Source organism: Gobio gobio (assembly GCF_949357685.1).
Source record: "Gobio gobio genome assembly, chromosome: 13".
NCBI classification, from domain to species: Eukaryota; Metazoa; Chordata; class Actinopteri; order Cypriniformes; family Gobionidae; genus Gobio; species Gobio gobio.
In genome coordinates this window covers 2,958,487-2,974,283 of record NC_137106.1, presented here as the reverse complement: position 1 = coordinate 2,974,283, position 15,797 = coordinate 2,958,487, and the positions used below count along the sequence as shown (strand labels likewise).

At 35.1% G+C, this 15,797-nt stretch overlaps 1 protein-coding gene across 1 annotated transcript in view; it reads right to left on the bottom strand.

The window, feature by feature from the left end:
• The window catches only part of LOC307135992 (adhesion G-protein coupled receptor G1-like), a 29,868-nt gene extending 15,153 nt beyond the window's left edge, over positions 1-14,715 (bottom strand). The window contains exons 1-13 of the mRNA XM_079832737.1: positions 14,644-14,715; positions 14,492-14,571; positions 14,338-14,415; positions 14,168-14,254; positions 13,622-13,777; positions 12,346-12,456; positions 8,485-8,559; positions 2,207-2,615; positions 1,961-2,129; positions 1,741-1,875; positions 1,506-1,628; positions 1,395-1,431; positions 1,208-1,308 (exon numbers count right to left, since the gene is read on the bottom strand). Coding sequence (XP_079688863.1) covers positions 1,208-1,308; positions 1,395-1,431; positions 1,506-1,628; positions 1,741-1,875; positions 1,961-2,129; positions 2,207-2,615; positions 8,485-8,559; positions 12,346-12,456; positions 13,622-13,777; positions 14,168-14,254; positions 14,338-14,415; positions 14,492-14,571; positions 14,644-14,645 — 1,563 coding nt within the window. The 5' untranslated portion in view covers positions 14,646-14,715. The remainder of the gene's footprint in view (positions 1-1,207; positions 1,309-1,394; positions 1,432-1,505; positions 1,629-1,740; positions 1,876-1,960; positions 2,130-2,206; positions 2,616-8,484; positions 8,560-12,345; positions 12,457-13,621; positions 13,778-14,167; positions 14,255-14,337; positions 14,416-14,491; positions 14,572-14,643) is intronic.
• Positions 14,716-15,797: the final 1,082 nt, after the last annotated feature.

Sequence of the window (15,797 nt, the reverse complement as noted above, 5' to 3'; positions counted from 1 at the left end):
TTAACTAGTAATAAATAATGTGAAAGATTATTAAAACAATATGAGAATTTGTGTAATGATTATATTGATGAGGTTTAGTTTGCTTTCCTCTGCTTATTAATGTCTCAATGTATTTATTTTCCATTTATTTATTCATTCATTCATTCATGTGTTTGATGCTCTTTAATGTCTTCTGAAGGTTTTTCTGCAGTATAATTTCTGTTTCTTTCATTTAAAAAAGTAGGTGGTATTATTGGAGAAATTTTATTATTCTAGAAACCTTTTTGGGTAACAGTTTATAATAACGTTCAGTTGTAAGTCATTTATAAGTGGTTAGTTAATGATGAACTAATCATTTACAAAACATTCATAAATGATTACAACTTTAACAATGCATCAATAAATTATATACTCATCATTTACTAATGGTTTGATCATCATTTGTTCATGATTAACAATTGTTTATTGAGATAATGGTACGTTTACATTTCAGTTATTAATAATATATTAACTAGTAACTTAATAACCATTTACTAAGGATCTGTTTGATTATTTTATGATATGCTATTTTTTTAAAGATAACTTACGACACATTTGTAAATCGTTAGCATATTACTTAATAGTAATTTATGATCGTATATTATTCGTTTATATCGAAATTATTCGTTTATCATTATCTAATAACTTGTAAATAGTTTATGAAACTAATGAAATGCATAGTCATGTTTTGTAAATTATTAGTTCATCATTAACTATTCAATTGTAAATTACTTATAACTGAATCTACAAAACATATGTAAAATAATTAACATTTCACTTATTAATCATTTATGAACGCATAGTCATGTTTTGTAAATTATTAGTTAATCATTTACTAATCACTTGTAAATGACTTGTAACGGAATTTACAAAACATGCATAAAATGTTAGCATATCACTTGATAATCAAATTTATGAATGTTTTGTAAATGATTAGTTCATCATTAACTAACCACTTATAAATGACTTACAACTGAACGTTATTATAAAGTGTTACCCATTTTTGGACTAAACTTTTTGCTGTCAATATGTTAGATTTTTCCCAGAAGAGATAGACTTTAAATTTTAAATGCATATATCTGTTAAGTTTCTTTAGTCATTTTGTACAAGTTCATTAGCATATAGACGTGGACTAAAAGATTGATATTAATTTCATGGGATCGTTAAATGAAACTGAGAAGCTTCTCACCATCAGCACTGCAAAGAACGTCAGATGTGAACACGAGCACTTTATGGTGTCATTGTCGATTTTTTCTGTCTTACAGCCGGACGTGGTCCATGTGAGATTTCCTTTAAAGAAGAAAGAGCGGCAAATTAAATGAATTATATAAAATAACTTGATGGGAACTGATCAATACAGCGATAAGTGAATTTACCTTGGCCACCCCAAGAGCTGCAGGACGCATTATCGACCTGTAAGAACACGTTTGATTATTGTTTTGCCTTCACAGTGTCTGATTATTATATAATAAGTTTCACAACAAAACCTTTGTTCCCAGGTCTGTCTTTGTAATGAGCATTTCAATATTGTTGGTAAGGTTGGAGATATTGGCGCCCATCGTTATTCCATAAACCTCATCGTTCAAAACAGTGTAATTTTCAGTTTCATTCTAAATAAGAAAACATACCATACAAGAATTAAAAAGCAATCATTAATGATCAAATATAAATGTGTGAATAAAAAATATTTGTCCAAAAATAGGAACTCAATGCACACATTACCTTATTTCCCATGTTTTTGAACCGTAAAACTCCAACATACGCACTTCCATTGTTTACCAGTCGTGATTTATTGAAGGCCTCGCTGGGAATCTTTACAGACCAGGGAAAGCCTGTCTTCTGGGTATTCTCAACAACCTGTGGATATAAAAGAGGAATTAACACTGATAAATCAATAAAATCCAAGCCAAATGGACATGCTTTAATGCTCCTCATGCCTTACGTTGATCATGTTCTGATCTGAAGAGTAGCATATTTGAATGTCTTTGCTTTTTGTGTTCTTGGCTTGTCTTTGGAGAACACCAATAACATCCCCCATCACAATCGCCGCATTGCTTTTATTGCTTTTTTCCATCAGCTCCAACAGAGAGCCCAGTTTCTCCAGAGTTTCTCTGCAAAATTGATTGAATCACTTGGTGTTCTGTACTAGAGTTTTAGACTTTATAGCCAGTGGTAACCGCACACTTACGATGCTTCTGAGGGCTTCAAAGGTTTACTCTTGTCTGTTGTATCATTTAGAGTGATATTCATCTCAGGTGGTGGAACAGTGGGTCTTGTGTCAGATGGTGTGAAATTGGTAGTTGGATTGTTAGATGCCTCAGATGGTGTGAAACTGGTAGTTGGATTGTCAGTTGTCTCAGATGGTGAGAAACTGGTAGATGGATTGTCAGTTGTCTCAGATGGTGTGAAACTGGTAGATGGATTGTCAGTTGTCTCAGATGGTGAGAAACTGGTAGATGGATTGTCAGTTGTCTCAGATGGTGAGAAACTGGTAGTTGAATTGATAGTGGTGGTGTGTGATGGTGGCATGGTAGTAGTTGATCTTTCACAGACACACATCCATTCACTCCCGTTGAAATTCAGAACATATTTGCTTTCTTCTTGCGCGTCAACAAACAGAAATAAGGAATAGATTTGAATTATATATCTGTGCAATTGTGCAATAATTAAAATATTAAAGTGCTCTAATATGTCATATATCATAAGAAACACTTCATTTCAGCATTATACAATAGAGACATGTTCATCACATAAACTGTTAGAAAGAAGGTTCAGTGGGGTTATGTGTAGAACTCTAGGGTTCTTGACTCTTTAAAGGAGAATGATTTCGTTATATTTACAAGTTATATCAATTTTTCTAGTGATAAAGTATGTTTATTCTTAACATTTAATTAGGGTAAGTGTACCTATTAAGTCTATCAAAATCTACGTTTAGGTGTTTTTCATAGATAGTGCCATGGTTTATAAGAAAAAATAATTTGTTAAAATGCAAGATTTATCACTTGTAAAAATGTATTAATTAGTTTATGTAAATTTTAAAATATGAAATTTGATATTTTATGAATAAAGTCAGAAGTCTGGAATGGGCTTAATTGGTACATTGGCACCATTTAAAGGGATAGTTCCCCCGAAAATGAAAATTAGCCCATGATTTACTCTCCCTCAAGTCATTTTAGGTGTGACATTCTTCTTTCAGACGAAAACAATCAGAGTTATATTAAAAATGTCCTGGCTCTTCCAAGCTTTATAATGGCATTGACTTGATGGGTCATTTTTGAAGTCCATGCATCTATAATCCGTGTATCCTTCGTTCAGTCAATTTTTGATTTAATATTGAAAGTAGAAAAATGAAAAACGAGATTTCGACTTGATTTTTTGTTCAGAGGTAGAAAAATGAATAAACAGTTTGAATATTCGATTTCTACACGAGGGCGGGAATTATACGCCCCTTTCTGCTGATTGGTCAGCCAAAGATCAAACTATTCCGTCATCGGTTCTTCCTCAGTTCCGCACAGCAGAATAAAAGTCCTTCGCTTCTACATCTGTACGGATTCTTAACGTGTTTATTGCAGCTACATTTCATATTTTTCTCATCAAACAACCGGACTAACGAATGGCTCGACACAACCCGTACCTTACCCTACAATTAAAAATGAACTCAAAGTGGATTGAACTAAATGCTTGAAATGATGACGGAACCCATAAAAGTTCTATAAATGATGTCATGACAGAACACATAAAAGTTCTATAAATGATTTCATGACGGAACTATATATGATGTCATGACGGAACTATAAATGATGTCATGACGGAACCCATAAAAGTTCTATAAATTATGTCATGACGGATTCTATAAGTGATGTCATGACGGAACCCATAAAAGTTCTATAAATGATGTCATGACGGAACCCATAAAAGTTCTATAAATTATGTCATGACCGAACCCATAAAAGTTCTATAAATTATGTCATGACGGAACCCATAAAAGTTCTATAAATTATGTCATGACGGATTCTATAAATGATGTCATGACCGAACCCATAAAAGTTCTATAAATGATGTCATGACGGAACCCATAAAAGTTCTATAAATAATGTCATGACGGATTCTATAAATGATGTCATGACGGAACCCATAAATTTCTATAAATGATGTCATGACGGAACCCATAAAAGTTCTATAAATTGTCATGACGGATTCTATAAATGATGTCATGACGGAACCCATAAAAGTTCTATAAATGATGTCATGACGGAACCCATAAAAGTTCTATAAATGATCTCATGACGGATTCTATAAATGATGTCATGACGGAACCCATAAATTTCTATAAATGATGTCATGACCGAACCCATAAAAGTTCTATAAATTGTCATGACGGATTCTGTAAATGATGTCATGACGGAACCCATAAAAGTTCTATAAATGATGTCATGAAAGAACCCATAAAAGTTCTATAAATGATGTCATGACGGAACCCATAAAAGTTCTATAAATGATGTCATGACCGAACCCATAAAAGTTCTATAAATGATGTCATGACGGAACCCATAAAAGTTCTATAAATGATGTCATGACTGAACCCATAAAAGTTCTATAAATGATGTCATGACGGATTCTATAAATGATGTCATGACGGAACCCATAAAAGTTCTATAAATGATGTCATGACGGATTCTATAAATGATGTCATGACGGAACCCATACATTTCTATAAATGATGTCATGACGGAACTCATAAAAGTTCTATAATTGATGTCATGACGGATTCTATAAATGATGTCATGACGGAACCCATAAAGTTCTATAAATGATGTCATGTCGGAACCCATAAAAGTTCTATAAATTATGTCACTACGGAACCCATAAAAGTTCTATAAATGATGTCATGACCGAACCCATAAAGTTCTATAAATGATGTCATGACGGAACCCATAAAAGTTCTATAAATGATGTCATGACGGAACCCATAAAAGTTCTATAAATTATGTCACTACGGAACGCATAAAAGTTCTATAAATGATGTCAAGACCGAACCGATAAAAGTTCTATAAATCATGTCATGATGGAACCCATAAAAGTTCTACAAATGATGTCATGACGGAACCCAGAAAAGTTCTACAAATGATGTCATGACCAAACCCATAAAAGTTCTATAAATGATGTCATGACGGATTCTATAAATGATGTCATGACGGAACCCATAAAAGTTCTATGAATGATGTCATGACGGAACCCATAAAAGTTCTATAAATTATGTCATGACGGATTCTATAAGTGATGTCATGACGGAACCCATAAATTTCTATAAATGATGTCATGACCGAACCCATAAAAGTTCTATAAATTGTCATGACGGATTCTATAAATGATGTCATGACGGAACCCATAAAAGTTCTATAAATGATGTCATGAAAGAACCCATAAAAGTTCTATAAATGATGTCATGACGGAACCCATAAAAGTTCTATAAATGATGTCATGACCGAACCCATAAAAGTTCTATAAATGATGTCATGACGGAACCCATAAAAGTTCTATAAATGATGTCATGACTGAACCCATAAAAGTTCTATAAATGATGTCATGACGGATTCTATAAATGATGTCATGACGGAACCCATAAAAGTTCTATAAATGATGTCATGACGGATTCTATAAATGATGTCATGACGGAACCCATACATTTCTATAAATGATGTCATGACGGAACTCATAAAAGTTCTATAATTGATGTCATGACGGATTCTATAAATGATGTCATGACGGAACCCATAAAGTTCTATAAATGATGTCATGTCGGAACCCATAAAAGTTCTATAAATTATGTCACTACGGAACCCATAAAAGTTCTATAAATGATGTCATGACCGAACCCATAAAGTTCTATAAATTATGTCATGACGGAACCCATAAAAGTTCTATAAATGATGTCATGACGGAACCCATAAAAGTTCTATAAATTATGTCACTACGGAACGCATAAAAGTTCTATAAATGATGTCAAGACCGAACCGATAAAAGTTCTATAAATCATGTCATGATGGAACCCATAAAAGTTCTACAAATGATGTCATGACGGAACCCAGAAAAGTTCTACAAATGATGTCATGACCAAACCCATAAAAGTTCTATAAATTATGTCATGACGGATTCTATAAATGATGTCATGACGGAACCCATAAAAGTTCTATAAATGATGTCATGACGGAACCCATAAAAGTTCTATAAATTATGTCATGACGGATTCTATAAGTGATGTCATGACGGAACCCATAAAAGTTCTATAAATGATGTCATAACGGAACCCATAAAAGTTCTATAAATGATGTCATGATGGATTCTATAAATGATATCATGACAGAACCCATAAAAGTTCTATAAATTATGTCATGACGGAACCCATAAAAGTTCTATAAATGATGTCATGACGGATTCTATAAATGATGTCATGACCGAACCCATAAAAGTTCTATAAATTATGTCATGACGGATTCTATAAATGATGTCATGACGGAACCCATAAAAGTTCTATAAATGATGTCATGACGGATTCTATAAATGATGTCATGACAGAACCCATAAATTTCTATAAATGATGTCATGACGGAACCCATAAAAGTTCTATAATTGATGCCATGACGGATTCTATAAATGATGTCATGACGGAACCCATAAAGTTCTATAAATGATGTCATGACGGAACCCATAAAAGTTCTATAAATTATGTCACTACGGAACCCATAAAAGTTCTATAAATGATGTCATGACCGAACCCATAAAGTTCTATAAATGATGTCATGACGGAACCCATAAAAGTTCTATAAATGATGTCATGACTGAACCCATAAAAGTTCTATAAATGATGTCATGACGGATTCTATAAATGATGTCATGACGGAACCCATAAAAGTTCTATAAATGATGTCATGACGGATTCTATAAATGATGTCATGACGGAACCCATACATTTCTATAAATTATGTCATGACGGAACTCATAAAAGTTCTATAATTGATGTCATGACGGATTCTATAAATGATGTCATGACGGAACCCATAAAGTTCTATAAATGATGTCATGTCGGAACCCATAAAAGTTCTATAAATTATGTCACTACGGAACCCATAAAAGTTCTATGAATTATGTCACTACGGAACCCATAAAAGTTCTATAAATGATGTCATGACCGAACCCGTAAAGTTCTATAAATGATGTCATGACGGAACCCATAAAAGTTCTATAAATTATGTCATGACGGAACCCATAAAAGTTCTATAAATTATGTCACTACGGAACCCATAAAAGTTCTATAAATGATGTCATGACCGAACCCATAAAGTTCTATAAATGATGTCATGACGGAACCCATAAAAGTTCTATAAATGATGTCATGACGGAACCCATAAAAGTTCTATAAATTATGTCACTACGGAACCCATAAAAGTTCTATAAATGATGTCATGACCGAACCGATAAAAGTTCTATAAATCATGTCATGATGGAACCCATAAAAGTTCTACAAATGATGTCACTACGGAACCCATAAAAGTTCTATAAATGATGTCATGACCGAACCCATAAAGTTCTATAAATGATGTCATGACGGAACCCATAAAAGTTCTATAAATGATGTCATGACCGAACCCATAAAGTTCTATAAATGATGTCATGACCGAACCCATAAAGTTCTATAAATGATGTCATGACGGAACCCATAAAAGTTCTATAAATGATGTCATGTCGGAACCCATAAAAGTTCTATAAATTATGTCACTACGGAACCCATAAAAGTTCTATAAATGATGTCATGACCGAACCCATAAAGTTCTATAAATGATGTCATGACGGAACCCATAAAAGTTCTATAAATGATGTCATGACGGAACCCATAAAAGTTCTATAAATTATGTCACTACGGAACCCATAAAAGTTCTATAAATGATGTCATGACCGAACCGATAAAAGTTCTATAAATCATGTCATGATGGAACCCATAAAAGTTCTACAAATGATGTCATGACGGAACCCAGAAAAGTTCTACAAATGATGTAATGATGGAACCCATAAAAAGTTCTATAAAAATGTCATGACAGAATACATAAAAGTTCTATAAATTGTCATGACAGAACACATAAAAGTTCTACAAATGATGTGATGACGGAACCCATAAAAGTTCTATAAATTGTCATGACAGAACACATAAAAGTTCTATAAATGATGTCATGACGGAACCCTTTAAGGTTCTACATAGAATTGTTTAATCTAAGAGTGTCATAATTGCACTAAACTGTCAAATCAAGTCATTCTATGTTTAAAAACTCAAGAAACCCCAATATTACCCTAATCTTATCTTAGAAAATACATGATGTCCGTTTGCATGTTGTAGGACTACTTTATTTATTTTGATTGATTGAACTTTGATGGATGTGTGAAAGTTTAAGTAGTTTATAGACACAGACTTACCGCTGCATGTTTCATTGCCATGTGTATCGTTTCTACATCTCTCTCCAGGATCAACAGGAGGGATACTCAAACAACCTCAATAAAACATGACAACACACAATTCAACATAGTTGTTTTGACTTCTACAGCTTTGTATACTAAGAACAGCTGGAAGGTAATAAAAGACCAACAGGAATAAAACACAACAGAATGTCAATCACAAATGCTACAAGGCAACCAGTAGTAGTAACATTCTCTAGTGCTCTTTGCCATTGTGGCTATTGATCTGTGGAAGAGCCAGTCTTTCTGGGTTCACAAAACCTTTCAGAGTCCGCACGGCGAGCACCACCGTCTGTACACGGAGACATCATAAATTATAGGAAATTTGCTGAGAGCTAATTCTGATGCCAGAATATGAACATAACACTTTAAATTGCATGTTTTCTCTATAAAACTTGTACAAAGCAAACATTTAACATGCAATTTAGCATGATATATCCATATTTTAGGCACATCTGCTTGTCTATATACACCGATCAGGCATAACATTATATAATATGATGCAGTGAATAACACTGATGATCTCTGGATATATTAGGCAGCAAGTGAACATTTTGTCCTCAGAGTTGATGTGTTAGAAGCAGGAAAAATGGGCAAGTGTAAGGATTTGAGCGAGTTTGACAAGGGCCAGATTGTGACGGGTCAGAGCATCTCCAAAACTGCAGCTCTTGTGGGGTGTTCCCGGTCTGCAGTGGTCAGTCTCTATCAAAAGTGAAGGACCAGTGGAGAACTGGCCACAGGGTCATGAAGGACCAGTGGAGAACCGGCCACAGGATCATGAAGGACCAGTGGAGAACCGGCCACAGGGTCATGAAGGACCAGTGGAGAACCGGCCACAGGGTCATGAAGGACCAGTGGAGAACCGGCCACAGGGTCATGGAGGACCAGTGGAGAACCGGCCACAGGGTCATGGAGGACCAGTGGAGAACCGGCCACAGGGTCATGAAGGACCAGTGGAGAACCGGCCACAGGGTCATGGAGGACCAGTGGAGAACCGGCCTCAGGGTCATGGGCGGCCGAGGCTCATTGATGCCCGTGTGGTCCGATCAAACAGACGAACTACTGGAGCTCAAACTGCTCAAGAAGTTAATGCTGGTTCTGATAGAAAGGGCTCAAAATACACAGAGCATCTCAGTTTGTTGTGTATGGGGCGGCACAGCCGCTGACCAGTGCCCATGCTGACCCCTGACCCCGCCACAATATTTGGAACGTGATCATAATGTTATGCCTGATCAATATTTATTATGCATCATCAATAATGTATACCGAATACATCATTCAGGACTGTGAGGACCTTTTCGAATCATGTCTATGATTTGTGTGTGTGTGTGTGTGTGTGTGTGTGTGTGTGTGTGTGTGTGTGTGTGTGTGTGTGTGTGTGTGTGTGTGTGTGTGTGTGTGTGTGTGTGTGTGTGTGTGTGTGTGTGTGTGTGTGTGTGTGTGTGTGTGTGTGTGTGTGTGTGTTCACATGGCAAGTGCCAAAACCTTTAACAAGTTTTGTACCATTCTGATGAAGTAAAAAATTTAAATAAAAAAAAATGTTCTGGTCAAAAATGACGGAACAGCACCAGAGGTGAATATCACTATTGTTAAGTTCACATTAAGCATTTTAGAATGTCCCTATTCTTTATGTTATTTATTGTTTAATTTGTATTTTTTTGATTATGTATCATGTCATGAATATATATTAGGGGTGTAACGGTACTCGTATCCAACCGTTTCGGTACGGGGCTTTCGGTGCGGTGTACGCGTGTATGCAAATGCAATCTTTATCAGTTAACAGTCGGCTTGTTTAAAGCGCGGAACACACTTCAATCCGAGTTCCCACACGAACATATGAAGTATTCAGTCCGTTTTATCATGAAAAATTCAAACAATAAATGCCGTTTTGACGCTCTTTAATGTGACGTGACTGTATAGGCGCTGTATAGACGCGTCAGTTCAACTTCAAGCGCCAGCGCGAGTGAACGCGATCATCTCTTCCTAATGCTGCGTTCACACCAAACGCGAATAGAGCATCAGGAGCGAGTGATTTCAATGTTAAGTCAATGGAAAGGCGCGTTGACGCGCGTCTGGAGGTCCTGCGATGTGATAGACTCATTTCGCGCGGCACGATGGACGCAATTCCGCCTCATTCGCGCGTCCAGTTTGCACGAATGATGCGAATTTGATGCGAATTGAGCATCTTGAGCGATGCACGCGAGTGGTGCTTTTTGTGCATTCACGCGTTTGAAGCGAATTCGCTTGAATTTGAAAATTTTTACTTTGGCGTCAATTCGCCTATTCAAATTTGCCGTTAGTCAACCAATCAGGAGCCTGCTCGCTCCGGTCACGTGGTGAAGTGATGTGATGAGAAAGCGCGCATCATTTTTGGAGTTGTGAGATCCAGGCGATCACCGGGCGCTCAGCGCTCATTAACCCCGCGATTGCCGCTGGCTCTGATGTCCTGTAGTGGTTCGTCTTGTGAATATCTAATGGCCGATCTTTGGTTTCATGAATCTATAATTTCTTGTCTGCCAAATCGACTGAGGGCAAAGGGAAGTTTCATAACTTAACTTTTTTTTAAGATATTTAAATATACATGCAGTGAAGATAATGTAGGAGTTGCCTGGACCACATTTGTGTGGCTATTAATGATTAATATATATTTTTAAGGAAAATGAAAAATGTCTATTTCGTTTCAAACGCTCGATTTATACGAATGGATTCAAAATGTTCAAGCGTCCAACTAGACACGGTAGACACGATTTTGACGCTCTATTCGCGTTTGGTGTGAATGCAGCATAAAGAATAAACATAAATTAAATTAATATCTCTTAAGGTATGTTGAGGATACATTACAACTTACTGAAACGTATCATATGTTGTGTAATCGCTAAATCGTTTTAACCGCGGAAAGGCGTTAATAAAATAGCTTATAAACAATGTCACGTAGCATCACATTTAACTGTTACCTCAGAAGTCATTCAGTGTCCACAGTTGTTAGTTCACTAGAGAAACAAACTCTTTCGCTAAATATATATGACCTATATTAGCCTGTTAGTGATGTCTTGATTATTTAATGTATGTTTAAATAAATAGGCTATGTCATGAAAATGACAGACACTGTGTATAAATGATTATATTTCAACACCGAATTGGAGAAAAAAATGATAATTAGATTTAGAAGTTAATGCAAAAACTGCCTTATGTGAAGCTTATGAGTGTTGATTATTATATCTAAAAATAAATAGCAACTGAATTTAGGCTAATAGTTTGGGCTCTGTTATTAACCTTTAATATTACAGTAATGTGTAAGTAAGGGCTCCCTGTATAGTTTACAGCATTATCTTTAAGAAACTTTTAGTTTTAGTTACTTTTAGACATTTTTTTTTTCAGTAAACCACTGTTTAATAAAAATAAATAAAAAGCAATTTTGTAAAACGGCTGTACCGAACCTATACTGAGGTACGTGCCGAACCGTCAGTTTTGTGTACCATTACACCCCTATTATATATTATAAATACTTTTCACAGCATTCCTTTCAGCATAATCTGTCTTCATATAATCCTTATCTTGATATTTATGCTAATATATACAAATATATATGGCATTGTTTTGATAAAAAGAAAGGCTGCATGGAAAATGCTTGGAATATTTTGCTATATATAGTCTTATATTGGACTTTCCCATTGACAATGTAAATTCTTGAAGAACCAGCCGAATCGTAATATGTAAATCTAGACTTAAGAGAGAATGAGGCTTCTACTTTAATATGTAATAATCTTTTAATCAGGTTGTACAACACATAGGATTATACTGTAGAAGAGGGTAAAATCTTACTTTTGTGTGGGCATTGATTACGTGTATTGCAGGAGGTGGAGGTGGAGGTGGAGGTGGTGGTCAGGGTGTTTGTTGTTGGGGTTACAGTGTTGCTGTTCTGACAAGTCACATCTGGATCAAGCAGAAGGGAAGAAACAAAATTATTACAACATTTGCTAAATATCCCTAATCTAAACTAGTGTAAAAGCTAGTGTAAAATAGTCTGTGGTTGTAACATGACCTGCTGATTCTCAAGAACTCATTGCATGCAGACTCCATTCAAATAGTCTGGTTTGTAAATGATTTCAGTCTTCTGTTTGTTCTATACGTGACCCTGGATATTTGTGGCAATAGACAACAATGCATTGTATGGTTCAAAATGATCCATTTTTCTTTTATGCCAAAAATCATTAGGATATTAAGATCATGTTTAAGAAACGTTTAGTTATAATTGAATTAATTTAAGGACAGACACAATTTGTTCAGTAAACCACTGTTTCATTTCATATTTCGTTTCCTCTCCCCTGCTGTACCGAACCCGTACCAAACCGTGACTTCAAAACCAAGGTACACACCGAACCGTCAGTTTTGTGTACCATTACACCCCTATTGTTTGTGTCATTGTGGGTTTTGGTTCTTTTGATTTTTTAGGACCTTTGAAATAACTGAAATCATTTTTGGCGGAGTGATATGGAACTGTAATGCGGTCAAAACCTGCCTGGAACTACTTTATTTGTTCGTTTCCTTGAAAATAATCAATTGCACACCAATTCGTCAACCAATCAGATTCAAGCATTCAAAATCCCCATATTATAATACTATTTATTCTCACTTTACTAAAGACACATGATTATTCCATTTGTAAATTAGTTAATTATTAGTAAATTTCCTAACGTAAATATATAAAGAAATATTAGTAGTGGTAATATGCCTTGCTAAGGACTTCATCTGGACAACTTTAAAGGTGTTTTTCTCAATTTTTTAATATTTTTGCACCCTCAGATTCCAGATTTTCAAATAGTTGCCTATCCTAACAAACCACACATCAATGGAAATCTTATTTATTCCGCTTTCATATAATGTATAAGTCTCAATTTTTTTAAAAAAATTGACCCTATGACTGGTTTTGTGGTCCAGGGTGAAATTTTTGCTTTGCGTTGATTGATAGAATATTCAGAATTCAAAATGTAACCCGTACTCATGAAAACACAAGCGCATACCTGTACTCATGCGGTGTGTGTGTGTGTGTGTGTGTGTGTGTGTGTGTGTGTTACACACTGCATCTGACGGCACGCACCTATTGAATTCAGGACTGCTGATGGCAGACACTTAGATTCATTTGGTAAAAACCACATTATGATGTCTTGAAGCATCTCATTCATTCTGACTTCATATGTCCCGTGGTTGTTTGCAATGTTGAAATTGTATGTTTTGTTTGATGCTTTGCAATGTCCTGGAAACAAGAGAGAACATTTTACATTTGATGAGAACACATCAACTCAATAATGGTTTGTAATTGACATATATGCAGGTTTTACCCAGGGTTGTTATCAATAAAACATTTTTTTAATTAATTGAAGAAAAAAAGATGGAAAAACTAAAATTTTGCCTTGGCAACTAACTGGCATAAAATAGGCCTAAGTTGGAAGATTAAACTGAAATAAACGTAAATTAAACCTAAATATAAATTCTTAAAAATAACTAAAAGGGATGAAATAACATAACAAAATTATTAAAAATGTAACTAAAATTTAATTGCAAACCGAAAATATAAAAACAGAAGATAATTCAAAATTTGAACAAAAGATTATAGCAGTATATAATATGAAAATATCACTGTTACCCGTGGAAGTGGAGTTTGGTTTGACGGTCATTATGCAAAAATTCCCTATCAGTATTTCACAAGCCGATGGACATGTCACGTTTATAGCTGGAATAAAAAGGCATTATCTCTATGAATCTGTCATCACAAGCACTTTCAGAAAATGAATATGCAGTATATTTCACATCTACCTGTGCAAGTTGATCTATTTAAGTTCTCGAAATATGCATTGGTCAAATTTTCTCCAATGATCATTATTTTCGAGCAGGCTGCACAAACAAACACAACATTATAAGGCTTTCTTTTAAAGTTGATAAATGTAATTTATCATGTAAAGCGACATACTTATCTGGCCTAAAGCACAACAGACGAACATCAGCCACAGCAAAGTCTGCTTTTGCCGAGACATAACTCCCAAAAACAGCCTGATAGAGACACAAGAGTTTGATTTGCCTTTTTTACAGATATTGGTTGTAAATCTTAAAGCATTTTCTTACATTCTTGAGATGAAAGTCCACAGTCCAAGAGGAGAGAGAGTTTCATCCGTTCACATATGAAGCCGTATGATTATGATCCACAGCTCAGACACTGAAACACTGACATACGCTTCATTTGCATACATGAAAATCATGACTATTTGTGCTTTAACTGTGAATTTCAGTGTTCATTTACATTCATTTCCAGTTTATCAAGTCACATTTGATAACAGAGAACAATGTAAGTATAGCAAATAAATACTAACTACAAATGTAATAATAGTTGCAATCATTGTAAAACACAATGTGTCGTTTGTGTCTTTCACAACACTTGTTTTGTTATTTTGTCACGCAATGAATGACATTCAGACATTTATGAGTTTGACTAATGTGATGTTTTTGGGGTCATTATAATGGATAATCTCACTATTGTCTTCATTATCACTTTAAATCTATATGAAGCACTATAGAAGTAAAGCAGACTTCAGAACGATGAAGAATGACAAGAGAGGTATTTAGATGTATAACAGAGCATACAAGCCAGTGTTTTGGTATTTTGTATTAACCAAATATGTGTCTATCCGTGTGTATTACTTATCTTGAAATGTTACATACAATAGGCATGCAAATATTTGACAGGTGGACTTTGGTTTCATTCTGAAGATGCAAATTTGCTTTCTAAAAGAGGTTCTTTATAGTTGGTGACTCTCTGATATGCTAATGCTCGAACATAAAGGACAGCAGGATTATTATAACTCTTAAAGGGTTAGTTCGCCCAAAAATGAAAATTCTGTCATTAATTACTTACCCTCATGTCGTTCGACACCCGTCAGACCTCCGTTCGTCTTCGGAACACAAATGAAGATATTTTAGTGTAAATCTGATGGCTCTGAAAGGCCTCCATTTGCACAATGCACTTTACACTCTCAAGACCCTTAAAAGACACTAAAGACGTTGTTACAAAGTCCATCACACTACAGTGGCTCTACAATAACTTTATGAAGACGAGAATAGTTTTTGTGCGCAAAAAAACCCTAAATAACGACTTATATAGTGATGACGATTTCAAAACACGGCCTCATGAAGCTTCGAAGCGTTATGAATCAGTGAGTTGATTCAGCAGTTTGAATCGCCAAATTTCAGCAGTTTGGCGGTTTGACACGCGATCCGAATCA